This window comes from Vulpes lagopus, chromosome 16 (assembly GCF_018345385.1).
Source record: "Vulpes lagopus strain Blue_001 chromosome 16, ASM1834538v1, whole genome shotgun sequence".
NCBI classification, from domain to species: domain Eukaryota; kingdom Metazoa; phylum Chordata; class Mammalia; order Carnivora; family Canidae; genus Vulpes; species Vulpes lagopus.
Genome location: NC_054839.1, coordinates 59,529,918 through 59,556,384, shown reverse-complemented (window position 1 = coordinate 59,556,384; position 26,467 = coordinate 59,529,918). Strand labels below are relative to the sequence as shown.

Sequence of the window (26,467 nt, the reverse complement as noted above, 5' to 3'; positions counted from 1 at the left end):
TCTGCATTCAGCCCAAGTCATCTTTAACAGACATACATCTGATCACGCCACTTCCCTGCTTAAGATCTTTCAGTGATTAAATGTTGCTCTTAGGATGAAGGCGAAGTTTTCTGGCTACAGCCCTGCTACATTTCTTTCAGTCCCTCCACCTGGCATATACATTCACCGTTCCCGGTGCCTGTCTTCTCAGAGGTAGTTGCCACTGGGCGATTCTGGTGTTCCATGGCATTCCCGCCTCCCCAGCAGAGCAGTGGCCGCTCGCTCTGGTGAACATCTCTTTATGCACCTAGACCCCCCTGACCCCTTGTAAGTTCTGCTCGGGGCAGGGGAGGGGGTTGTGGTGGTGGCTTTGGGGCTTTTTTACCTAGAGGACATCAGGTAAGCATTTATTGAATGAGTACTGCATGCCTCTGCCCGTCCACTGCTGGAATTTCAGTTTGGCTTTGGGCCATCACAGGGTATGGTTGATATTTTAATGCGGCCAGCAGACACTAGTAGATGAAATCACATGAGAGCTGCTCATGTAGGAAAGGTTCACGATACCATAAATGGATTTGAACATGGGTCCTTCTATTCCAGCCTTGAACACATTAGAAAAATAAAATCAAGCATTACTGTGTTCTCTCCATTTCTTTAGCCTTTTGACCCATCTATTTTTGAAGTGATCTGTTTTACAAAGCCTTGTATGTTTGGCGCAAAGAAGAACAAAACTATAGGAATTACTTCAGATCATCAAAGTTCCATTCTGTTTGCCTTTTAAAAATAGAAGTATCTCATAAAAACAGTACTTCTATAAGATTACAGTCAGCTTCACAACCCTGGAGACCTTGTTGTTGTTGTTCTGGTAATACTGTTGCCACTTGGGTTATTTGCTTTTCTAACCTGAGCACGTGGCTTCAGTTGAATTATTTCTTCACTTACAATGAGCTGTCAGATACTCTGTCCTAGAATTGCCTAAAGCTTCTGTGCAATGAAATGAAAGTGGCCCTTCAGATGATTGGGGGGGGCGGGGGGGATGGAGAATTGCTGCCAGAGACCATAATTGCTAATTGTGTTGGGAAGTGATAGATGTCCTCTCCGGTGAGTAACAAATTCGAGCAAAACTGATGACAAAGAGGGCAGTCACTATGTTAGGAGTTTTAAAACATCGGTCTGTTTTTAAACAAAGGTAGGAGGATTATCTTGTCACCTGTTCATCTTTGTGTTTTTGAAGGATGGCATCAACTCTTTTGGAGAATGCCACATTCTCAGAGCCCCTTTGTCTTTATGGAATTTGTCAAGTATTCAGGACATTCCCTTTCTTTCTTGTAGTCAGGTAAACTTGCAGAAAAGAGAAGTGAATGACAGCTGTTTAGTAGCTGGGGCGGTAAAAGCATCAGTATCTCTGAAACTTTGCTTCTTTGCAGTACTCACACCACAGTATGGCTGCAGCAGTCTTAAAGTGTATTTTTATTTATAAAAATCTGAGGCTGAGTCTTAGAGGCCCGTCTGGCCCTTGGAAATACATTTGGCGTCTAAGTCAGAGGTGTAGCATCTGTTCAGTCTCAAAAAGACCATTAGAAGAAGTACGGCAGAAATTGATGAGAGTAACATTTGGCTCTTCTGTAACTTGAGAGGTTTCCTGAATTTATTTTGCTGTGGCATAGACGTGTGACATGACAAGCTGTGGAGTTGCACCCCAGAAGTTAGCCTAAAACCCTACAACTCATCTCTTTGAAAGTCTTACTAGAATTAAAATGCGATACTCAAAAATAGAGAAAGATGGGTACACACTTAAATCTTTTGTGCTCAGACAGGAACTTCCGTTGGTGAAAAAAGGAAGAAAGCTATGAAAAACCCTCATTCCTGCAGGAAACTGGGTGACCTTCACTGAGGAAATGCTTACATTTTTATCATCTGCTAGGATACTAAGAATTTGATTTCTGGAATTTCGTGTAGCAGTTTTCCAGTATATATCATTTTCATTTGGTTGTAACTGTTGTGCACATAATTTTTTTCCATTTATACATTCATATGTATCACATGGACCATATATTTGTATGTGGTATTCTGTTGTCCGGTTATTCTACTTGTATTTGTGTTCCAGGTTTCCACTTCCTAGGATCTTTCTTTTAGACCATAATCTCGCAGGTCCCTGGGTGGCTCAGTGGTTTAGCACTGCCTTCGGCTCAGGGCGTGGTCCTGGGATCGAGTCCCGCATCGGGCTCCCTGCATGGAGCCTGCTTCTCCCTCTGCTTTTGTCTCTGCCTCCCTCTCTGTGTCTCTCGTGAATAAATAAATAAAATCTTAAAAAGACCATAATCTCTTCAGAGCCAGAGACCAAAAAAAAAAAAAAAAAAAAAAAGGAGCCAGAGACCATGAACGTATTGCTCTTTATGATTTCCCCCAACATTCTTGGTGTGTGGGGTCATTGTCAGAGGAAGAATTAATATATGCTATTATTTTGTTCACGATATCCTACAGTAGTGCTTTTTTTGGTGAGGCATCTTAGACTTTATCAATAGCTCATTAACTATAAATAAATTCCTGTTGTAAGGCAGCTTAGCAACTTAAGCTGATAATAAATCATTACCCATCCAGTTTATGAAAACAGAAAAAAAACCTCTATTAGAGATTTTCAGTGTACATATAAGTGCTTTAATTTAAATAAAGTTTTTTGCAATTACAAAGTCGTTTTTCATATTTGATGTAGCTGTTTGAAATAGTCTGTACCAGGCCATATCTGGTGTGTTGAAGATCATACAGGCCACCTCTAAGGGGACTGAGCATTCAGAGTCCTTTATGTTTACTGTGAGAATATCGGCTTCCGAGATAAGGAAGGGAACACACTCCCTCCTGCCCCAAGAATGACGCCACTAGAAGAGTCAGGATCTTGGTGCCAGCTAACCAGCCTCGTGGCTGTTCACGGTATTCTGACCTCTTCCTTAGCAAGCTGTTTTAGATCAGCAGGAGACACGTTCTGATGTGGACTCTCCCACATCAGACGTTGCATCCGTCTCCTTTGTGCCAAATACGTGCAGGTTAAAGTGAGGGTTGATACCCGTGTGGAAGCCACTTGCTAGTACGTTACAATTCTAATTTCTAGCGTTGTTTAATATTGAGAGCATTATTTTATCAAAAACAAAGTTTTCCTTTACTAGTTTCTCCATTTCCTGTTGTTTTTTAAAATCCTGTAAATGTATTCAGATATATTTTCTGCTAGATCAGTAAAGCAAACCTTCCTTTAACAGTTACTTGGTGCCTTGGGGAAGGGAAAATAAATTGCTCCTAGAGGGATCCAAAGATCGGTTGCTACATTACTCCTTTAGTCTTCCATTCTAAATGTAGATTTCTAAAATTGGAAGGTGTTTGTCCTCTTGACTAAATTTGCTTTTAGAGTGTAAAACAAAATAACCTTTACTTCTCCATGCCACGAGCTTTCTGAGGGGCAGTGCTGGTTCACTGGGAAAAGCCATCTAGGGAATGGGATTTTGATCTGTTGTACCAATGGACACAAAAGAAGTCTTTGGGAGTATAGGGTATATTTTCAAGTGCCAGAGAAAATATGGAGATCCACATGAGTTGACCTATTATCCTCTGAGGTGTTAAAACGCTTCCATCCTCTGCTTTCTTATTTCTGCACTATTCTTGCTTTATTTCCATATGGCAGAAAAGCAAGAAATCATTGATTCACTTATTAATGCACAATTGAGGCTGAACATATTAATGCTTTGTATAAGGAAGTACTTCCTAAGTAATAAGCAAAAAAAAAATGTTGCAAAAAGAAAAAAGATTATCTTTTTTTTTAAAAAGATTTATTTATGATAGACATAGGGAGGCAGAGACACAGGAGGAGGGAGAAGCAGGCCCATGCCGGGAGCCCGACGTGGGACTTGATCCCGGGACTCCAGGATTGCACCCTGGGCCAAAGGCAGATGCCAAACCGCTGAGCCACCCAGGGATCCCCGAAAAAAGATTATCTTATTGAAGTACTTCAGAGGTGATTTTTTTAAACTATTTTTTTTAAAGATTTTATTTATTCATGAAAGAAAGAGAGAGAGAGAGAGAGAGAAAGAGAGAGAGAGAGGCAGAGACACAGGCAGAGGGAGAAGCAGGCTCCATGCAGGGAGCCCGACGTGGGACTCGATCCTGGGTCTCCAGGATCACCCCCTGGGCTGAAGGCGGTGCTAAACCACTGAGCCACCCAAGCTGCCCTCAGAGGTGATTATTTAATATAACTGACATGCTGATTAGAACTCATTTTTATAATAATCTCTAGGAGGACTGGTCATCATAACAAGTAGTTGGTTTAGTTTGAATTGCTATATATGCTGGAAAGTTCTAAGAAGGCTGTATGTCTTTTAGAAGTGTTCCATTTAAGATTTCTCTAATCTAAACTTACCTTCCCAAGACAGAATTAATTATGATTTTACTTTTTCAAAAATATTTTTTAGGACTGGAACACTTCTATATTTAATTTAAAAACATATAGCTTTGGGGATCCCTGGGTGGCTCAGCGGTTTAGCCCCTGCCTTAGGCCCAGGGCAAGATCCTAGAGCCCCAGGATGAAGTCCCACATCGGGCTCCCTGCATGGAGCCTGCTTCTCCCTTTGCCTGTGTCTCTGCCTCTCTCTCTCTCTCTCTCTCTCTCTCATGAATAAATAAATAAAATCTTTTTAAAAAATAAAAATAAAAATGTATAGCTTTGAGCTTATTAATACAGGTTGATGTAAATCCATGGGATCATAATTTTATTTTTAATTTTTTAAAAAGATCATTTGAGAGCAAGAGAATGTACGCACGTGTGTGGGGAAGGAGCACAGGGAAAGGAAGAGAATCTCAGGTGGACTCCCCACAGAGCACAGTCAAAACCAAGAGTTGGTCCCTTAACCAACTGAGCCACTCAGGTGCCCCCATAATTTGATTTTCAAAAATTACAGTAGAATATACATAACATAAAATTAATTATTTTAACCATTTCTAAGTATACAGTTTACTGACATCAAAAACATTCATATTGTGCAGCGGTTATCACTGCCTGTCTCCATAGAGCGTTCTAGTCTTCCCAAACTGACGCTCTGTGCCCATTAAACAGTAACTCCCCGTTCTCCTCTCCCCCCAGTCCCTGGCAACTCTCATTCTCCCTTCTGCCTCTAGGAGTTTGACCAGGCTAGATACCTCATGTTAGTGGAGTCATACAATTAATTGTGTTCTTCTGTGTCTGGCTTGTCTCACTTCGCCTAATGTTTTCAGGGTTCATCCCCATTGTGTCATGCATCAGTTGTTTCTTTTGGAGGTCAAATAATATTCCATTGTATACAGATAGCACATTTTGTTTATCCATGCATCTGTTGGTAGATGTTTGTGTTGGGTGTTATGTGTAATGTTGCTATGATCGTTGGTGTACGACTCTCTGTTCAAGTCCCCGCTTTCAGCCCTTTGTGTGTATGCTGGCAGCGGGATGGCTAGATCACCTGCTAATTCTGTCTTTAGTTTTCGGGGACCTGACATACAGTTTTCTGCATTGGCTGTAGCGTTTTACATTCCCACTTTCTACATTTAATTTTATATTAATAACTTATTTTACAGATTTGTCTGAAACACTCTGCCATCCTAGGTTGTAAATTTAAGACCAGAATACCTCTTTCAGCTTTTAACAGTTTAGGGGGTATATATAATTCAAATAACTAAGCTTTAATTTTCATTTAAAATATTTATCTTTTGGTCACAAAGTGTTCGTTACAGAAATGTGGAATATATTTGAACAGTACAAAGAAAGAAAACATTACCTTTAATCTCTCTACAGAGAAATACATTTGGTGTGTATGTGTCCTTTTATCTGTATGTATTATACTTTGAAAATTGTAATCCTATAACACATACTGTGTTTGAACATAGCTGCGCCTTACAGATACACTTGGTTTTTTGCAGGGTGTTCTGTGTGTTTTTGTTAACGTGGGAATAAGCTCATAGTTTAGCTTTTTGTTAGCGACTCCTTTGGGATGATTCATTTGACGGATGCATAGTACTAGGGAAGGAGAAGCCATAGTACTGTATTAGGGTGCTTAATTACTGCTGAATACTTACCAAAGGGTGTGCCTATCCAGGATGGCCTAGGTTGGGCGGGCCGTTTGAAGAGTCTTCCCTATTAGTAGTGGCTCCTGCTAATATACGACTATTAATATACTACTCTACTTTTGGTAGTATATTAATAGAATATTTCCACATAGTACTATTTGAAGCATCTAAGTTTGTTTGCAACCTCCGGAGTGATGATTGAAATGAAATGATGTTGAACTCTGTTTATATTCCTTTAAAGTATAATCCATAGAATTAGAACAAATCTGTTACTACTTCTTGATGTGTAGGCAAATTTAGTAGATGTCCTAAGACATTAGAGCAAGCCTAATACTATTCTTGTGATCCTTCTATTTCTGATTCATTGTCAGCCACAGGGGTTCTTAAGTCTGGTCTAGATTTCATAACAGGTTAAATGCTAGTTAATTTCCAGTGATTCCACCTGCTTTAGCTTTTTGGATTAGTAGTATACACCGTTTATAATTTTGTGGTAGAGAGTCAGACATACAAAGTTGATAGAATGATACTTAGTATGATTTTCTTAATATTAGCAAAGGTGTTGGGCAGCCCGGGTGGCCCAGCGGTTTAGCGCCGCCTTCAGCCCAGGGCCTGATCCTGGAGTCCCGGGATCGAGTCCCACGTCGGGCTCCCTGCATGGAGCCTGCTTCTCCCTCTGCCTGTGTCTCTGCCTCTCTCTCTCTCTCTCTCTCTCTCTCTCTCTCATCAATAAATAAATAAATAAATAAATAAATAAATAAAATCTTTAGTAAAAAAATATTAGCAAAGGTGTCACTGCCCCCAGGTAAATGGAGAAATTAAACATCTCACCACAGTAATCTAATTGTAATGATGATGGTGGTCATTTTGCGTTAATTAGAAAATGTTGATGATATTTGCATTTACATTATGCTGCCTTAGGACAAGATATGCCACATGCCCGAGTTCAGGACTGATCTGATCTGTACAGCACATAGCACATCCTGAGTTTTAATTACTCCACAGAACCTCTAGGAGAACCTTGTCCGAGGTCTGAGGATACCCTGTTCGTGTCCTCAGCTGCTCAGCTTGGACGAGTCTAGCGAAGGCATCCTTTGTGCTTTAGCAGCCTGCAGCCAAGGAGGCACCTTGTGCTCATACACTCTTGGGAGTCCCTGAGGACAAAGGTGCATTTGGTCTCCGGAGCCTGCTACTTAGTGGTTTTTGGAAGGAGGAAGGAATGAGTGACATTCACAGGGTTTAACCAGCCAAATTTAGATGGAAGCAAATGAGGGAACACATTTTTTTGGGGGGTGGGGAGAAGTACTTTTTATATTTGAAGCATTTTAAAGACAGATGCTGGTATACAGTATTAGGCAAAATAAAGTCAGAAGGAAGTAATATTCGAGAAGTTTAACCTCGCAGGGGCCAGGGCTGATGTTCTCTGATGTAAGAAGACTCAGAGGGCTTGGGGTTGAGTCCGGACTGTGCTTTTCACTGCTCTGTGACCTTGGGAAGTCGCTTTACCTCTGAGCCTCATTCCTCATCTACGAAGAATGGATTACGGCCCTTCTTCCTCACAGGAGTATGGAGAAGATGAAATAATGTGTGTGAGGCTGCCTCCCGTGGGGCCGCAGCAGTCGTGGTCACTGCAGTGTCTTCCTTCCTGCTCTTTACCCACCTCGCGGGATTGTCGGGGTAATGACTTGCCTGGGCAGCAGTACTGCCCTCGTTCTCACGCCACCTGAAATCCCCTGCAGCTCGTTCATCCCAGCTTGACCACAACATTACAGAGTTTTATAGGACGGATTTTTGAGAAACCCAGGCTCGTAAAGGTAGGTGGCACGTCACCCTGATTAGTTAAAAGCCAGCCTGCGCCTCAGGACTCTCTCTCCCACCATGCAGACTGTTGGCAATGCTTCTGATCCCGTGAGGGGTGTGGACCTGTAGGATACATGACCTGGTTTGATGCTGACTTTTAATGTACAAGACTTTGGACAGACGTCTTGTAAAATAAAGCTGCAAGTAATTCAACGATGGGTAAACTCCGTTCGCATAATAAGCCATCATTATGGAAGCCTGGTTTTCCAGTAGCTTGCCAGACCCTTGGGGCATAGTTGCCTGTGTGACTGATTCATGACTTCAGAATAATTGTGCTGTTGTCAGGAAATTGTGTACGTTTGAATGTTAGTATCCCTCTGTGTTGTAATTTTTTAAAAATTTTACCTTATTTGAGGGACAGCAAGAGAGAGAGTGGGGGCAGGGAGGTGGAGGTGGGGGGCAGAGGGAAGCAGGCTCCTCGCTGGGCGGGAGCCCGATGGGGGGCTCTCCAGGACCCTGAGATCATGATCTGAGCTGAAGGCAGACGCCTAACCTGCTGAGCCACCCAGACGCCCCTCCTTTGTGTTGTAATTTTAAATGTGACAAATCATATTTTCTTTGGCTAACTTAAATCCCTCCCCTTTTCCCTGTTTATTTAAAATTCTATATTAATACAATATTAAATTTTGAGGACTTTGATGTGATTCATATTCTAGGAAAATAAAGGATTGTTTTTTTATTTGGAATTCATTCTGCTTGTATTCATTTATACTATTCCTTTCTTGTGACTTCTTCCCTGTTTTGTAAGAGACACAAAGCAGGCCATTTGGGTGCAGGGTAGGAGGCATCTTTTTTTTTGTTATTTCTAAGAGCATTTAAGGCAATCATACTATATAAAGAACACAAAAATCAAGAGCAAAGAAAAGAACAATAGTCCATTAGGGAAAAAAAGGGACTTTATAAAAGGATGACGCTTGAGGCCAAGAGGTTAGGAGTGCATGTGCAGATTCCAGGTTCCGCATTGTGCGGCTTCAGGCCCTGAGTCAGCCACTTTATGATTTGAGCAAATTCTTTTTTTTTTTAAATTTTATTTATTTATTCATAGAGACAGAGAGAGAGAGGTGCAGAGACACAGGCTCCATGCAGGGAGCCCGACGTGGGACTCCATCCAGGGTCTCCAGGATCACGCCCTGGGCTGCAGGCGGTGCTAAACCGCTGTGCCACCGGGGCTGCCCTGAGCAAATTCTTAAAATATCTTTGTGTCCTATTTCCTTGTCTGTAAGTTGAGGATTACATGAATTAATAGATGTAAAATATCAAGAACAGTACTTGGCGCACTTGGCGCACCTACTGCTCGAGAAGTATCAGTTATTATTGTTGCTATTGTGATTATTTTTTTAAATGATGCCCAGCCTCACTCATCATAAGAGAAATTCAAGTTGAAACAAAACCAAGATACCATGATAATACGCTGTGTAGTAAGGATGTGGCTAATGAGGTGCTGCCATACATTGGTGGTTATTTTATATACTGGCACTACTTCGGTAGAGAACAATTTGAGGTAACTGTTAAAAGTAAAATAGCAATTTGGGGTGCCCGGTGGTGCCTTAAGACTCCCTCCCCTCCTGTGTGCTTGCTCTCTCAAATAAATAATCTTAAAAAAAAAAAAAGATAAAATAGCAATTAGACTTTAACCCAGCAGCTTCATTTTTAGGAATTTATCTTATAAATGTATATATTAAAAAAGACGTGCATATGCAATAATACATGTAGACAATAATTGCAGGCTTGTTTGTGTTAGGAAAAGACTAGCAGTGACTTCAACAGTCTCAGTAGAAGCAGATAAGTTGTTAACTTGATGGGTGGAATGCTATTTAAAAGTACCAGTGAGGGATGCCTGGGTGGCCCAGCGGTTTAGCACCTGCCTTCAGCCCAGGGCGTGATCCTGGAGACCCGGGATCGAGTCCCACGTCGGGCCTCCCTGCAGGGAGCCTGCTTCTCCCTCTGCCTGGGTCTCTTCCTCTCTCTGTGTCTCATGAATAAATAAATAAAATCTTTAAAAAAAATAAGTGCCAGTGAAAAGAAATGAAGTCCGTCTACATGTACTAATCTAGAATGCTTTCCAAGATGTGCTGTCGACTAAGGGGAAGAAGGCTTCTACACACACATACACCCAGTGCTTTTGTAAGCATACGCTGCCTCTGGAAGGAATTAGCGACAACTGTCCACAGTGGTTGCCTTTGAGGAGAGGGTTGGGGAGGGATGGTAGGGAGACTTACTTTCCTTTACCCCTTTGTACTAGTTGTACGTGTACATTTTTGAACATGTTTATGTATTATTTACCTTTCCCCAAATCCTTTGTGTGTCCTCACCAGCATGCACCTGTTCATACCTCTCAGAGCATTCAGATGTTGTTTCAGGAGTCTGCTGTGGAGTGATGGGGAGTAGCTCGTCCTGATTGTGTTTAATGCTTATTGAATATGTGATGTGATTCTTGAGGCATAGCAGTCATCCTCCCTGTCATCCAAGTTAGTGCTGATGGGAAAAGTCTCCCTGGATGGTGAAAACTGAGGCCTTGGCTAAGTACACCTAAGCCCCAAGGTGTTCTCGGAGGTCCTGGACCCCAGAAGGCCTTGGTCTTGAGCCTGGCTCTCTTGGCTATTTTTAGAGGTCTGAGGAGAGAAGTAGGAAGGAACTTCAGGAGTTCTGTACCTCATTAGGAAATCCTGGTTGTATTTATAAACTCATTCTATTTCAATTTCCAGAGGTAAGAGCCAGAATGGAAACTCACTTGGCGTGGTAGGGTTTTGTGCCTGTGTAGCTCCCTGGAATTTCTAGAAATGCTTTTTAACCCTAGAAGAATTGGAGGCATGACCAGGGCTCTTTGTATAAAATTCCTTAAACAGGTCAAGTTTAGAGTTTTTGGAAATTTATACCTATGTCTGCTTTTTATAGGATACTATTTAAGCTAATTGTCCCTTGCATGGAAGCTATAGTTAGGACCTTGAACACTGAGATGAGGGTGAGTTGTCTTCCCTTGTTCATCCGATAACTTTTTTCAATGTGAAATGAAATTTGATCTGTATATATGTAGAAAATATGGTCATAGAAACTAGGACCAGAATAAATCCTTTCTTTTATGGTTTCATTCAGTATATCTTAGGCTAGTCCTTCTTGATATTCTTGCCACTCTAGACTCCCCTGAGGGATGTCCCATTCCCATCATTAAACAGCCGCTTGGTATGGCAGTGGTTTTCTACAAGGGATGGGGATCTTTGGGTGTATCCTGCAGGTGGTAGTGGGACAGCGGGGAGGTAGAGGTAATGATTCTGATTTTTATAACATTCATGTACACACACACACCCTTTCTCCCTCCCTCCCTCTCCTAAGCAAGAATTCAGTGTCTTAGACAAACTAGTACTGTAACCTGTAACTTTATCTCAGTAACCTAAGGAAACAATACCTGACGAGAGCGCGTGGTTTCATCCGGTTAGCGTGCCTGTTCATCATCTGCTGTCTGGTTGCATGAGTATGGATGTAACAGATAAGTACTGACTTGCAAGTAGGCAAGACCAACAGCTGGTTCTAGCAAGTTGTTCCTCTCATTGCAGAGAAAGGCCCAAGTTTGACAGTGGAGGAAGGATTGGACAGGTTGCTGGGGAAAGTGAGTGATCCATTTAACCAAAGGTAGGTAGTTTCTTTTGGAATTAGGTTTTGTTTCCTTTTATTCACAGTGCCTTTTTTTTTTAAGTTAGTTTAGTGGTTATTTCATTCTTTTTCTTGGGATCTTTTCCGTTACCACAGAGATGTCGGCTTATTTATAAGAATTACTTGAATCCAGAGTCATGGTGGATGTAGGAAAGTGGCCAATCTTCACTCTGCTCTCACCTCAAGAAATTGCATCTATTCGGAAAGCGTGTGTCTTTGGCACCTCAGCCAATGAAGCCTTGTACGTTACTGACAATGATGAGGTAAGAATCTCTCAAAATGCGGAGTGGAATTTGAGTGTGAAGTTTGAAGACTGAGAAAAGATTGTGGCCAGCCGATCATCCCAGAATGCAAATTTATTCATATCAAGCTCTGTTTTGAAATATTGCAGTGGAAGATCCATAGACACATTCATTCCACTTTCCCTGGTATGTTTTTTGGCACTTTATCCCCTTGGCCCTTACTTTCCTTCCAATCTTTTCTCCTACCACTATCCCAAGTGTATCCAACAAGGCCTACCTCCTAATCCTCTGAAAAGGTTGGGGATAAAAGAACCTGAAATTCAAGAAGACTGTGTCTAATATAATCTCTCTCTCCTTTCAGTTTCTTCAGTTTTACTACCCCTCAACCCTCTACTACTCTTTGAATTCCATAGTATGGTTAGATATGCTAAAACTTAAGTTATGGCAGCAGAGGTTTTTTTTTCTTAATTTTTCTTAATCAGGTCAGTTTCTTCCTACCTACTGAGCTGTCACACTGAACTTAGTGTGTCTTATTTTCAGAGTGGAGAAGGGGCCTTGGTGTAACTTCAGGCCAACTGACTGAGACAAAACTACTTGTTTTCCAGGTCTTTGTATTTGGACTGAACTATAGTAACTGTCTAGGAACTGGAGATAATCAGAGTACACTTGTACCCAAAAAGCTAGAAGCCTTATGTGGAAAGAAGATTAAAAGCCTTAGTTATGGGAGTGGACCACATGTCCTTCTCAGCACCGAAGGTAAAGAGGGAACAAAGCCAGCTTTTCAGTTTGTGGGAAATCGAGCATTAATTCTGAGCTGAGGGGAGGTGGGGCCTTATGAAATAATTTTGAATGGTTTATTTCTTAATTTCTGGGAACTATACCAAACTAAAAGTTAAGCACTTCAGGCTAATTCTGGAGCAGCCATAACATTGCTCGCAAATTAAGCAAACGTTAGAATGCTAATGCAAAGTTGTTAAAGATTAGATACAGCAAATGAAATAGTCCTTCAGCCTGATTTTTCCATAGATTTCTGGTAGCAAGGCAACTTTCAGATTTTACTTGGCACATTTTGATACACACACATAATGCTGGTTTTCCTTTCATTGTGTAGTTCCTGAATCTTGAATCTAAGAAATCTTGGTTTAGTCCCTGGCATTCATGTGTGTGCCATCTGGAAAGAATGTGGGAAAGATTCTTCTCCTCTTAATCTCTGCCTCCCTAAGACCACTGAACAAGGAGAATATAACATTCTTCTCTGGTAATTTATCTGCACTGTGGGCAACGGGGACTCTGTATAACCTGAATTCTTCCCTTTATATTTTAAGCATGTTAACTCTCACTCTCTCTAGCAGAGACCCTCTGCTTTCCTTGGGGAAGCTTTCTGTTTGCTTCTCTCTCCCTCCAGACTGAGTAATCACAGCTTCCTCGGATATTGCCAGAGGTCTTAGTATTGAGCTTTTTAATTGCCTTTAACTCAAATCTGAATCTATTCCAAGCTGTCTGCCTCTTTATCAAGCTGTGAGATCCAGATCTGAGCATGAGTGTCTAGTGAGGATATAACTGGTGTTGAGCATAATGAGGTGATGATCTCACTTCCATGTTGTGTAACCATGCTTTCTGGCATCACACTGGCTCTTTCAAGCAGTTACTACTTTGCTGACTGGTTCTGCTTGTCATGTCTTGTGACCTAATGATTTGATTTTTTTTTCCTAGCAAACACCAGTTTTAACTGATCATTGCTTTCTGATTATAAAACACTGGGGTGGTTTTTTAGAGCAAACACACTAAAACATATTTATTTATTTATTTATTTATTTATTTATGTATTTATTTATTTATAAAATAAAGATTATTTGAGAGAGAGAGAATGTGTGTGTACTCTCATGTGCAAGTTGAAGAGGGGCAGAGGGAGCGGGAGAGAGAAAATCTCAAGCTGATTCTCTGCTGAATGCAGAGCCCAGTGTGGGGCTTGATCTCACAACCCTGAGGTCATGACCTGAGCTGGAATCAGTAGTCGTGCATTTAATGGATGAGCCATCTAGGTACTCCTAAAACATACATATTTAAATTCTTAGTTTTCTTCAACGTGGTGATCTTAGAAAATTATAACTCTTGGAGTTATTTCCAGAGTCCAGATCATGTAGTCTTAACTATCTTGAGTGTTAAAATTAAGATCTAAACACAAATAATCATAAAACAAAAAAATATAATAACTGATTTTCTTGTGGGGATATTTTTCTTTAATTCAATTTTGATTATTATACATTTTATACAATATACTTTAAACGTGTGTTATGTATCAGATCTACGCATGGCACAAGTATTTGTGCATGTTTTATATATATAACAAATAGTTTTAAAACAAATGAAACCATTTAAAACACTTTAAGCCATCAGTAGTATATGGTTTTTAGTAAAAAACAGAAGAACCTCTGCCTCACCCCTCCTCAGTCTTAGAAACTGCCCTTCAGAAGGGAACCACTTCTAACTCCTTCAGATGTTTCTTCTCATGTTTAATCTCATATTTTTAAATTAACATGCTTAACACTACTTTTTCTGAATTTTCAATTTTCGATCTTATCTTTCCACTTTTTATCATGGCAGCTAGAAGTTAGCTTTCTTTTCCCCCCCCAATCCTTTCACTATAGCAGTATCACCTTTTTGGTTAAATCAATATTTAGTATTTACATCATTAGGACTCTGTGTGATTTATAGCTGAGCCATCACCTTTCTGTACAACTGTTTGTTTTCCTGGGGTTCATTCACTTATTTTTCTATAGGTCTGTCGTTATGCCCACACTTGTCCATAGAGCAGTATTGTGTCTCAGCACATCTGAGATCACCTAGTTGTCTCTGGAGCCCTCTGTCCCCACGTTCTAACTGGTACTGGTCACTGTCGGCCCGCCACCCAGCTCTCAGCCCAGAACTTCATTTACCCCCTTTGTCCTTTCTGGATCCTCTATTTTTTTTTTTTTTTAGAGATTTATTTGAGAGAGAGAGCATGAGGAGGAAAGGGGCAGACTCCCCACTGAGCAGGGAGCCCGAAGATGCAAGGCTCCATCCCAGGACCCTGGGATCATGACCATAGCTGAAGGCAGATGCTTAACAAACTGAGCCACCCTGGTGCTCCTGGATCCCCTATTTCTTGTGCCCTGTGTCTTCCTCCTTGGATTATACCCTTATTTAGGTGAAAACACATTCTCTAGTAGCTTCCCAAGGAAAGGAGTGTGAGAGAAATCTTTGAGACATTCTCTTAAAATGTCTTCATTTTACACATACAGTTGTTCAGTGGTTCGGCTGGACTTAATCAAATTCCTGATTGAAAATCCTATTTCCTCAGAACTTTAAAGTCATCGCACCTCTCAAGTTTCAGGGTTACTATTGAGATTCTCATGCCATTGCGATTTCTGTTATTTTTGCATATGACTGTTTTTTTTCCTTTTTGGAAGCTTTAAGGATCTTTTCTTTGTTCCCCATTTTCTGAAAAAATCATGAGTATGTACTCTGGTATGGATAATTTTTATGTATTCATCATTCTGTTGACTCTTCAGTCTGAAAATTTCTTCATTTCTAGAATATTGTCGTATTCCATGGATAATGGAGGCCTTCAGGGCCTCTCTAGATTATTTTCCTAACTCATTTTCTTTGTCGTGTTATGTAGGAGAAGGGAGGGAAGGAAGTTTGGACAAAGTGAGAAATTGTTTCGCAGTAAGAAATTCACAGCAATTAAATGCTGTAGGTCTTTTGTTTTATTCCAGCATTGGGAAGGGGTAGTTGCCTGACCCTACAGGAAGAGGATGAGGATTTGGGGTTTAACTACTCCTGTTTTTAGATACACCAGCCCTTACATCTCCTGTGGTGGCTGGGCCCTCCTGATCCCTGGGCCTCCCTGAGATTCCAGGGTTGTAATTGGCTTCTCCTTTTGCAGACGTGGATGTTCCCTTCTCTGGTTCGCCGTGTTAACTTAACACATCCGTCTGCCTTCCATCTTCCAAAATTTTGTTCACATCCCTGCTATTGTTATTTTCTTCTTTATTGTCCTTTTTGTCCTTGAGTGTTTGTGCCTTTTTTGAAGAAAATTGTTCCCTTCACTATATTTCAGTAGGTTTTTGGGGAAAGAATATAGATTAAAAATGTGTTCAGTTCTTCATGCTTTACTAACCTGTGTGCATTTTAGGAATGTTTTGATCAGTGCTACATTATTAAATTGGAATCTAGGATGTGAGAGTGATCTGGTTGCCACATCTGTCACCCTGTTGATCGCCAGGGTTGATACAGCTGCTCTGACTGGGTGGTGGGTGTCCCCTTCCTCCCTCACCGCTCCATGTGCATCCCTCCCGACGCTGCGTGCTCAGAGAGGATGACCTTCCCCACCCTCCCCGAATCGTCAGGGGTGTACGAGTAGGTGCGCTCCCCTGCTAGAACCTCCAGACAAGCTCTCAAAGTCCATTTGTAGGAGAAATAGGGTAGTCAAGCTTCCAAGACCTTAGACACATCCAAATAAAGCATTACATGTGGCAGTTCACCTTTCTTTAAAAAAAACAAAAAAATTAGTCCCATCTGGTGACTACTCTGAAGATCAACATTCATTTAGTATTATCATTTTCCATGTAGACTTAGGGCTTGTAGAATTCTTTTTTGTCTTCTGAATCAACATTAAATTAGGTTACTTATAGAGTTACTTGTTTGTGACCACTTCTCCGACTCAGCATCCGGTCTCTGAAGGCCAAGTGTCCTTGAAGGTCAGAACTTCATGGGATGCTTCTTTCCCCCTCTGTGCTCTCTCCCTGTCCCGTGCCCTTCCCACCCCCACTCCCCACATTCCCTTCTAGCCGCGTATGGTTGCACTGTTTCCATCCTTTGGTGATTTTGCCAGACCCTCACGTGATCCCGAAGCTTGCCCTTTAGTCTGTCAGAGACCGTGTGGCAAGAGCAGGGCTGGGGAAATAGATGCTGGTGCCCTGTTAGATGGGGCTGCTTTGAAAGCTTTCTGGGGAATGGAGACCATCTCATGAAGCTCACTTTTCCTATGCATCATCACGTATAAAGGGAAGAGATAAGTATATATACTATTTTAAAATAGTAAAATAATGTATAAGCAAGAAGGTGATTGCCAAGGGCAAATCTAGAGAGGACCAATGGCTGAGAACAGGCAGCTGGTAGCAGCCTAGCATCTGGAGAATAAGGTCCTTTTTTAAAAAAGATTGTATTTATTCATGAGAGACATGGAGAGAGAGATAGAGGCAGAGACACAGGCAGAGGGAGAAGTAGGCTCCATGCAGGGAGCCTGATGTGGGACCTGATCCTGGGACTCCAGGATCTCGCCCTGAACTGAAGGCAGACGCTCAATCGCTGAGCCACCCGGGCTGCCCAAGAATGAGGTCCTTAATCCTGAGGGGCATCTGAGTGACACAGCACAGCTTTCATCCATTCTGTCCCATGTACTGCTCAGATCCATGTCTTCTGATGAGTTTTGGGAATAGCTCCTCCAGATTCTAGAGGGCCTCTTTTCCTAGGAAAAACAAGAAGACTGTTGGTGGGATGAATTACAGCCTCTCTGCTGCAGCCAGTCTCATGGCCACAACTGACACTCATTGCCTCCATCCTCTAGCACTCCTTCTAGAGTCCCTTTACATTTGGCTAGCGTCTGGCCCAGGGGGCTGACCTGACTGTGTGACCCAGATGCTCATCCGTGAGGTATACGAGCCCCTAACCGTGCTGTACTCTGGCTGTGGCTACTGTACGTTTCAGTTTACCACCAGCGTTGGGCAAGTGTGCACCAAAAGTACCAAATTTCATGTCCTTGCCAAGCACATTCCTCTCTTGTTCCCATTACGTAGTAGCTGTCCTTCTTCTTCCTGCTACTGGGTCAGTTGCCCCTGCTGGGGGTGGGGGTGACTTCTTTTTTTTTCCCGTTGGTCCTTTGCCTAGAGGAACACAGAGTGCCTGTGGCAGCCGTCACTTCAAGTTCAGTGGAATTCTTTCCGTATCCCTTTGTGGAAGTGTTTCTGCTTAGGGAACCAGGACTTCTGAACCTACAGAACCTGTCATTTCAGGGACAGGATGCACAGATTCCCCAAGTTGGTCCCTGGGAGTGATGGTTACTAAGTAGGGTCACTCACATAATTCACTTTGGTTCCTGAACCCATGTATTGTACCTGTTAGGGAAACAGCACCATACAGTGGTCACTGATTTCGAATATGTACCTTGGGGCTTAGCATCCCATCTTCACATGGTCTCATCTCCAGGCTGATGTCTCAGCTGTGCCTTCAGCCAGCTTGTCATCGCTGTGTCCAGCTGGCATCTTGTGCATGCTGCAGTACATGAGGTAGGACCAGGAGCCCCATGGCCATGTGAACACTACTGTACCTCTTTTGCTAAAAGTGGGTGCCTTGGTCTGATGAGATGTTTTGTGGGATCAGATACTCTGTGGATTAAATACTCTGTAAGTCCCCATAGAGTTGTGCTGAGTCCTTGTGGGCAGGAGACATGACCCCGATTATATGTTGATTTCTGTTAGTATGCGTGGCAGCTCCTTCCAGGATGGAAAGGGTCCGTTAGAGTCCACTTACTACCAGATGCCTAGTTGGTCTCTTTAAAAGGGTGATGCTGTATCAGGGACTCTGCACTGGTCTTTGTTTCTGACATGGGGGTGGGGGGCTTCCGGCACCGGTAGTGGCTAGGTGGTAGCCTTGCTGAGTAGGAGTCCCATCTTCTGAATTTGCATTTTTCTTCTTAAGAGGGTGAGCATCTCTTCATATGGTTAAGAGTCATTTACATTTCTTTCCCTGTGAACCATCAGTTCATGTTTCTGAAAGGTTCTTGGTCTTTGTCTTGTGTATTTGTAGAAGCTCTTTTTACATTAGAGGTATTATCTCTTAGTAATAGAAATTATTAGTATTTTTTTCTAATATTTAATTTTTTCTTTGCCTGTGGTTTTTTTTTTTTCCGTGTAAAGTCTTAAGAAAAATGTGAATAGATTTATCACTCCTTTTATTGCTTCTGGATGTTGAGTCATAGGAAAGTCTTCCCTATTCCCAGGTTACGGAGGCATGCACTAGTTTTTTTCCTTCTAATTCTTGTATAGTTTTATTTGTCACATTTAAATTTTTGATTACCAAAAGATTCTCCAATCTTAATTTCTTTTACGTTGCCTCCTCTTCCCTACAAAGTAACCATTGATGAAGGGTAAGGAAAAGAGGTGAGGTACAGATGAGAAAACAAGGTAGACAGATGTAAAATCATTCAGGAAAGGACTTGTCATTAACCTAGAAGATAAGGTTGGAGAGTAAGTTGTGCGAAGTCCAGGAAAGAAAGTACAGGAGTTAGTTACCATTCCTTCTTGGAGTTGATTCTTTGTGTGTGGCCGTCTTATATAGATGGGGTCGTTTATGCCTGGGGGCATAATGGATATAGCCAGCTTGGGAATGGGACCACCAACCAAGGCATCGCTCCCATCCAAGTCTGTACCAATCTCTTGATCAAGCAAGTGGTTGAAGTAGCTTGTGGCTCACATCATTCAATGGCTCTGGCAGCTGATGGAGAGGTAAGTGCCCTGCTTTTATTCTTTATTTTCAAACTGTGGTAAGATACACATAATACAAAATTGCCATCCTAGTCATTTTTTAAGAATTGTTGAAGCCAGACCTCAGGATGTGTGAGAACCACTTCCTGCAACCATTTTATCATATGCCTGGACCATTGCCGTGGTCTCTAACCGCTTAAGATGGTTAGGATGGCAAATTTTATATGTTTAAAATAAACTTACATATTTTTATACCCATGTGATTTATTGAATGTCAGTTGAGTGACGTTAAAGTATATTTACATTGTTACCCAACCATCATCACCATCCATCTGCCAGAAGTCTTCTTATCTTGCAAAGCTGAATCTATATTTACTAAACAATAACTCTCCATCCTCCTCCCAGCCCCTGGTGACCACCATTCTGTCTCCTTGAGTTTGACTACTCCAGGTACCTCCTATGAGTGGAATCGTGCAGTGCTTATCCTGTAGGACTGACTGCCTTGTTTCACTGAGCATAATGTTGTCAGGGTTCATCCACGTTGGAGCAGGTGTCAGAATTTCCCCCCTTTCTAAGGCTGAATAATATTCCATTGTGCGTATATGCCATATTTATCCATTTATCTGTTGAAGGGTATTTGGGTTGTTAGCACTTTTGACTACTGTGAAAGTGCCTTTTAAAAAATAAAATAATGACCATATTTATATTTGGTATAGTGGTAACTTAGTAGCCCTGTGCGCACAACTGAAATCAGGTGGGAACACACTCTTTTTCTAAGATAACCTATGTGATCACGACTGCTCTTTTGATGCTAGTAGACTTCAGCCTTAAGGGGTTGAGTCTCCTGCTCTTATTGCTAAGACTATAAATCAGATGCGTTGACCAAGTTCTGTACTTTAATTCTTTTAAACTACCCCATCCGTTAAGGTCTATTTTGCTTTTTGGTAAATGTAATGATGTCATAGAAAATAACTTTGCCAACATTCCAGTAGGTGCTGTGCCACTTACTCACCCCCAAGTTCCATGCTTATCTTAAAGGTGGCTCCTCTGACTCTACCTTCTAATCTTTTGTCTCATTTTATTTCTCTTCATCTCTGTAACCTTAGGTCAGACCTTGGGTTATCTGCCTGGGTTATTGCCATGATCTCTTTTATTCTATAGCTTTTTAATTTGTCTACCTGTTAAGTTTTACCTCCCTGCCCCCTGTGACTTTTTTTTTTTTAAGATTTATTTATTTATTTTAGAAAGAGAGAGCATGAGCAGGAGGGGCAGAGGGAGCAGGAGAGAGAATCTCAAGCAGACTCCGTGCTGAGCAAGGAGCCCAGTGCGGGGCTCAATCTCACGACCCCGAGATCACAACCTAAGCTGAAACCAAGAGTGGGGCACCCAACCACCAGCACCACCCAGCGCCCCCCCCACTCCCCTACTCCTGTGATTTCTAAAACACAGATCGTATTGTTCTCCTGTTTAAAATCCCTCAGTGGTGTTAACAGTGATTTTATTATGTAGGGCAGGTTATGGGTGAGGAAACCAGAGCAGCTGAGGGAGAGCAAGGTTTCATGGGTGAGATGTGCTGGAACTAGGCATAGCACCCAGATCTTACACCTTGAATCCACAGTTGGCTAGTCTGCCTTTGGTTGGTGGAACCCGGTCCCTGTTTTTAAATAAAAGGCAGCTACATTGCAAGGGAGCTTGGGATACTTGAGCAGTGCCTGAAGGATGATTGTTAAAGTTAGAATTCCCTCCTCTGTGCAGCGTGGATTCCTGGTTTAACTGTAAGCACATGCTTTTTTTTTTTTTTTTTTTAAGATTTTATTTATTTGCTCATGAGAAACACAGAGAGAGAGGCAGAGACACAGGCAAGGGGAGAAGCAGGCTCCAAGCAGGGAGCCTGATGTGGGACTCGATCCCAGGACCCCGGGGTCACATCCTGGGCTGAAGGCAGATGCTCAACTGCTGAGCCCCCCAGGCGTCCCAGCATATGCTGCTTTGGATAATTGTGCTAAAGATTTGCATTATTATCCTAGATACTCCTGGGAATCCAGTTTCAGGAAGTTTCGCGGGTTCTTTTGTACCCATGAAGTGAACCTATAGTGCATGTTCTGTGAAGGCACGAGCCATAGGTTTTACTGTCATTGTCTCAGGCAGCGTCAGACACGTGAGCTTAGCTAGGAAGTGCTGACAGAGGAAAGAATTGTGGAAGCCAGACCTCAGGATATGTGAGGACAACCTCGTGGGGCACGGAGAGGGGCGGGGCCCTTAGAAATTCTCCTAGTTTGGGAGGAGCTTCCTTCCCGGGCTTTGCCCGTGTCCCCCCCCCCCCCCCCCCAATTCTTCTCTCTGGTCACACTCTTGTCTGATAGGCTTAGTTGGTAATTAACTTGAAGTGATTTTTTGTTTTGTTTCTCATCTTTCTTACTAGATCTTAACTAGTTTAGAGGTCTACATGTGTCTTGTTAGAAATCTGGTTTTCACATTGTGGCAAGTCACAGGCCAGGCGTATGTAGGATGCATTTGAGGAGGGGGCTGCTTGGAGGGAAGACAGCAAATGAGAACCCCGAGAAAACAGTACCTAACAACCTGGTGTCGTTTCTGTAGGGACAGACATGCCTTTGGTACTTGGGAGCCTTACTGGGTAACTGTGATTGGTAATTACAATCATGATGGCTGGCAGTCACCGGGAAAGCTTACGTGATGTTCAGTATTGGTGGTCAGCGTGGCAGGGAAGAGCACTGTAGGCTTCGGAATGCTTTCCATGAAGGCAAAGAAAAGTATATCTGTGCCCAAGGAGTTAAGCAGGTTTTTCATATCACTGCTACTTAGGTAGTGTATGTCTTATTTCCTATTGATGCCAGATTGAAAAATCACCTCTGGCTGTCAGAATTACAGAGGCAGGACAGCATAATGGTGAAGAGCACAGCTGACTTCTTGGGTTCACATTCCACATTTACTACTTACTGGTGTGGAACCTCAGGTAAGGTCACCCAACCTCTCTGTTTCCATTTCCATATACAAAATGCTGGTGAAAATAGTACCTACCCAGGGTCACCTTATAGGATTACTATGAGAATTAAAGAAGTTAATGCCTGGAAAGCATTTAGAGCCATGTAGCACATTGTAAATATTCATTAAGTGGATTTATTTTTATTTTATGATTATTAATGTGCATTAGAGCTAGAATTTTCACTCTGTTACTAGTAATTTTTCCCCCCTTTTTTTGTGTAGGTATTTGCTTGGGGCTATAACAACTGTGGCCAGGTGGGATCAGGATCTACAACGAATCAACCAACTCCTCGAAAAGTCACAAACTGTTTACATATTAAGAGGGTGGTTGGCATTGCTTGTGGTCAGACCTCATCCATGGCTGTTCTGGACAATGGTGAGGTGAGCTGTCTCTGTGCTCTGCCCCCACCCCTGCCCTCACCTCCTCTCTCAGTGAAACATCATTTTCTCCGTGAGGAGCATGTATGAGATCATGGGAGGGAAAGTGCTTTGTTTTGATAGTTTCCTTGATAGTTGGCTGGTTAGTTATTGAAGAGTATCTGGAGAGTGTTTGCTCCTCCGTATGAATTTTTAAATTCCAAGATTTATCTGCAAGTAAGGATACTAATATGTCTAAATTTTATTTTTTTGTGAGATCCAAATTGTCTAATGTCCATAGGTGTTTGTGATTTAATGTAATGAAGAATTTGATACTACCTTTTTCATCCAATGGAAACAATCAAGTGTGCGCTATTTAAAGTTAGCTGATGTTTGTAAGCAGTGACTGACTCCAGGGGGCCTGCATCTGGAATGTTTGCTCACAGGAGGAAGCAGCTTGCAAAAGCAGAATTTTTTGTCCTAATTGTTGTTGGTTACTTTAAAAAAAAGTCAGCTTTTGGTGGTTCTTTACCATGGTTCCCTTTGAGCTGATGGTTATTTCTATACAATTATTCTGGTTGTAACTTTTACTTACACGGACCTGTGAATCTGTGAATGTCTTAGTGAAGCAAAATTATACAAAGATAAATGTCTTCGAAGTGATTTTTTTTTAAAGATTTTATTCATTTGAGAGAGAACGCCTGAGAGAGCAAGCGCATGCACGAGAGCGTTAGCCAGGGGGAGAGGGAGAGGCAGACTTCCCTCTGCACAGGGAGCCAACAGGACCTGGGGCTCCATCCTAGGACCCCGAGATCATGACCTGATATGAGGGCAGATGCTTAACTGACTGAGCCGCCCAGCGCCCCACCAAGACAGGTCTGTGGATATAGATGTAGGGATTATGCATTGCGGTGCTAGCGTGCTTGAGAGTTTTCTGAATACTCCCCTATGTTAACTTCTTTTTTTTAATTATTTTTATCGAGGTATAATTGGCATAAATTATATTGGTTTCAGGTGTACAACATAACGATTCAATATTTGCATATAGGTGAAGGTGATTACCACCTAAGTCTAGTTAATATCTGTCCCCACACAGTTTTTTTCTTGTGATGAGAACTTTGAAGATTATTCTCTCGGTAACTTTTGGGCGTGCGATACAGTGTTATAACCTAGAGCCATCTTGCTGTACGTTATAGCCCCATGACTTATTTTATAACTAAAGTTTGTACCTTTTGACGCCCTTCACCCATTTTGCCCCCGCCTCCCAGCCCCCACCAGTCTGTTCTCTCTATATGAACTTGTTTTTGTTTTCTTTTTTTATTGAAGTAGAGTCGACGCACACTTTTACATTAGTTTCAGGCGTACAACATAGTGATTTGACAGGTCTCTCTCACGCCATGTTCACCAGATGTGGTAACTTATTTTTTGAATCAATCTTGATGTCATCTTGGATGATTTCAGAATTTCTTGGGATAGTCACTGGACATCCTCCAACCCAGTATTCTTTCACTATTCCTTTATTTTTTAAAAATGAATTTAATTTCAAAATTATAATTATGTGGTTATTGTCACAAAGGAAATGAAACATGGAAAGTAAAAAGTGGGTACCTTTTCTCCAGTCTTAGTAATAGTTTAATGAATATCCTCTTCTCTATAAGCAGCTCTATATGGGTGAATACAGTTGTCTGGTATAAAAAAATGGGATTGTCATGGGTACTGGTTTTCTCTGCGATTCTGCGAGCTTCTGCTGACAACACAGATGGTTACCCCTATTATCAGACCGTTTGGAGCTGCTTTCCATTATAATGGCTGCTTAGTTTTCTGTGTGTGGATCACCCCTACCCAGAGCTCTACTAATGGAAATTCTTGATTGTTCCTAAAGTTTTGCTGTTATACAGCTTGTAGCACTGACTTTGTGAGCTCCTGTGTATCTTTGCACACTTATGTATTCTATTGAAAAGGTTCACAGGAATGAGATTTCTGGGTCGGGGCTATGCCATTAAGACCTTTGATGGCTGTGGCCAGATTTCTCTGCGGAAATTTAAAACCTGTTGCTCTTATGATGTGGAAAGTGCTTTTAACCGCCTCTTGCTAGTACCTTAGGTCCTCGGTCCCCCTTCCCCTTCTGTCCCGTGGCCCTGAAAAGCCCCATCTGTTTGCCCGCATCGCCGAGGTGCAGCCCCACATTTCAGGTTTCTCGTTTGACCAGACCTTTACTCTGTTCCTGGTGGTGCTTGGTCCTGCGTCCCACGCTTGCTCTTCTAGCCCTCGCCGCTGCTGGCTGACCTCCGTCCAGCTCTGCTTCCTCCAGCTGTTGCCTCCCTTTGCCAGATTTCTAAGGGGTCACCACGTTCTGTTGTGTCTTCTTTGGACCCTCTTTCCCGTCTGTTCTTCTCTCCCGTCGCACTGTCACCGCCTCGGCAGAGCTCACCCGTGTGCTAAGGACAGACACGTTTATCTGCTGAATGGCCGTCCTGCCTCTGGCCTCACATGGTCCAGGCACCTTTATGTGCAGCCGGCATGATCTTTCCAAGATGTTCCAGTATTAATCTTGGTTTTGGAATGTTTCAGCGAAGACCCCTCGATGCCTTCTCCTGGCCCTGTTACGTGTTTTGGCCCTGGATCCCCTTGGCCTTCCCTTCCCCTTGTAGTGCTTTGCCCTGCCGCTCTGCTGGAGGTGTCCTGCCAGCCCCACCTGCTTGTTTTTGGAGTCTGCCTCCAGCACATTCTGTGTCTTCTCCCTGGGGCACCTTCACTTCCAGTTATCCTTCAGCCCTGCTCAGACTCCTCGACTTGCCTCCTGTAGCTAACTCCTGTCCCTTCTCTACTCTCATAGTGCCTTGATGGCATCTCCAGGCTAGCGCTCGCCACCTGGCTGCAAAGAGTTGGCCTGTGTCCATCTCTCCTGTTAAACTGCAACCGAAAATGTATCCCTAGTAACTTTTATCCTGCCCTGGCCTATAAAAGGTGCTTAATAATTGTTAATGAGCATCAGCTTCCTCATTTATAAAATGAGAATAAATGACTTGCCCCAAGGCTATCCAAACAGTAAGTTATGCGTGTAGGAGCTCATGCCAAATTCCGTTATCTGCCCCCGCCTCCGCCTGCCCCCCAGTTCCCTTCTGTTTGGAGATCCCTTCTAGGATCACATGGAGTAGAATTGGGTGTTGGAAATGGAAAAGCACTTGATTTGTCTAGATGGACTGCATGTTATATCGTCCCTCTTACTACCAGTTTTATTATTATTATAATTTTTACTACCAGTTTTAAAAGCCTGTTCTCTCCCTTTCTCTCTAAGGTCTATGGCTGGGGTTACAATGGCAATGGTCAGCTAGGCTTGGGAAACAATGGCAATCAGCTGACCCCTGTGAGAGTGGCAGCTTTGCACAGTGTGTGTGTGAACCAGGTACGTGTGCTGGGCTCCGCCGCGCCTCCCCCTGTCTAGCTCCCTGCTCGGACTTGGAGAAGGTTGGAGATTTACTCTCCAGTGAATCTATTTCAGACAATACTGTGTGCTTTCATCTTCCACAATTAAAATTCTATCTTCCCTAAATTCTCATGATGAGAAAGGACACCACGGGGGTGACACATCAGTCTTGACAAGTTAAAAAAAAGCAATGGAAAAATCTAGTGGTCTCAGTCTTAGGCTTTTCTAATGCCTCTTTAATGTTCCAGAGAATGTCAGTCCATACCTGATGATGAATTGGCATTCTGCAGAAGCTGGCTGTGACCTTTAGGTAGATGTTTTCCCCGCCCTTCCTGTTTTCCTATTTACGG

General features: G+C 42.4%; 1 protein-coding gene across 2 annotated transcripts in view; it reads left to right on the top strand.

The window, feature by feature from the left end:
• RCBTB1 (RCC1 and BTB domain containing protein 1) overlaps positions 1-26,467 on the top strand; it is a 49,286-nt gene that overhangs the window by 5,847 nt on the left and 16,972 nt on the right. For both annotated transcript variants that reach the window (XM_041731287.1, XM_041731288.1), the window contains exons 2-7: positions 11,466-11,541; positions 11,659-11,825; positions 12,410-12,560; positions 19,185-19,351; positions 22,556-22,714; positions 25,989-26,096. In XM_041731287.1, the coding sequence (XP_041587221.1) occupies positions 11,700-11,825; positions 12,410-12,560; positions 19,185-19,351; positions 22,556-22,714; positions 25,989-26,096 (711 nt within the window). In that variant the 5' untranslated portion in view covers positions 11,466-11,541; positions 11,659-11,699. The remainder of the gene's footprint in view (positions 1-11,465; positions 11,542-11,658; positions 11,826-12,409; positions 12,561-19,184; positions 19,352-22,555; positions 22,715-25,988; positions 26,097-26,467) is intronic.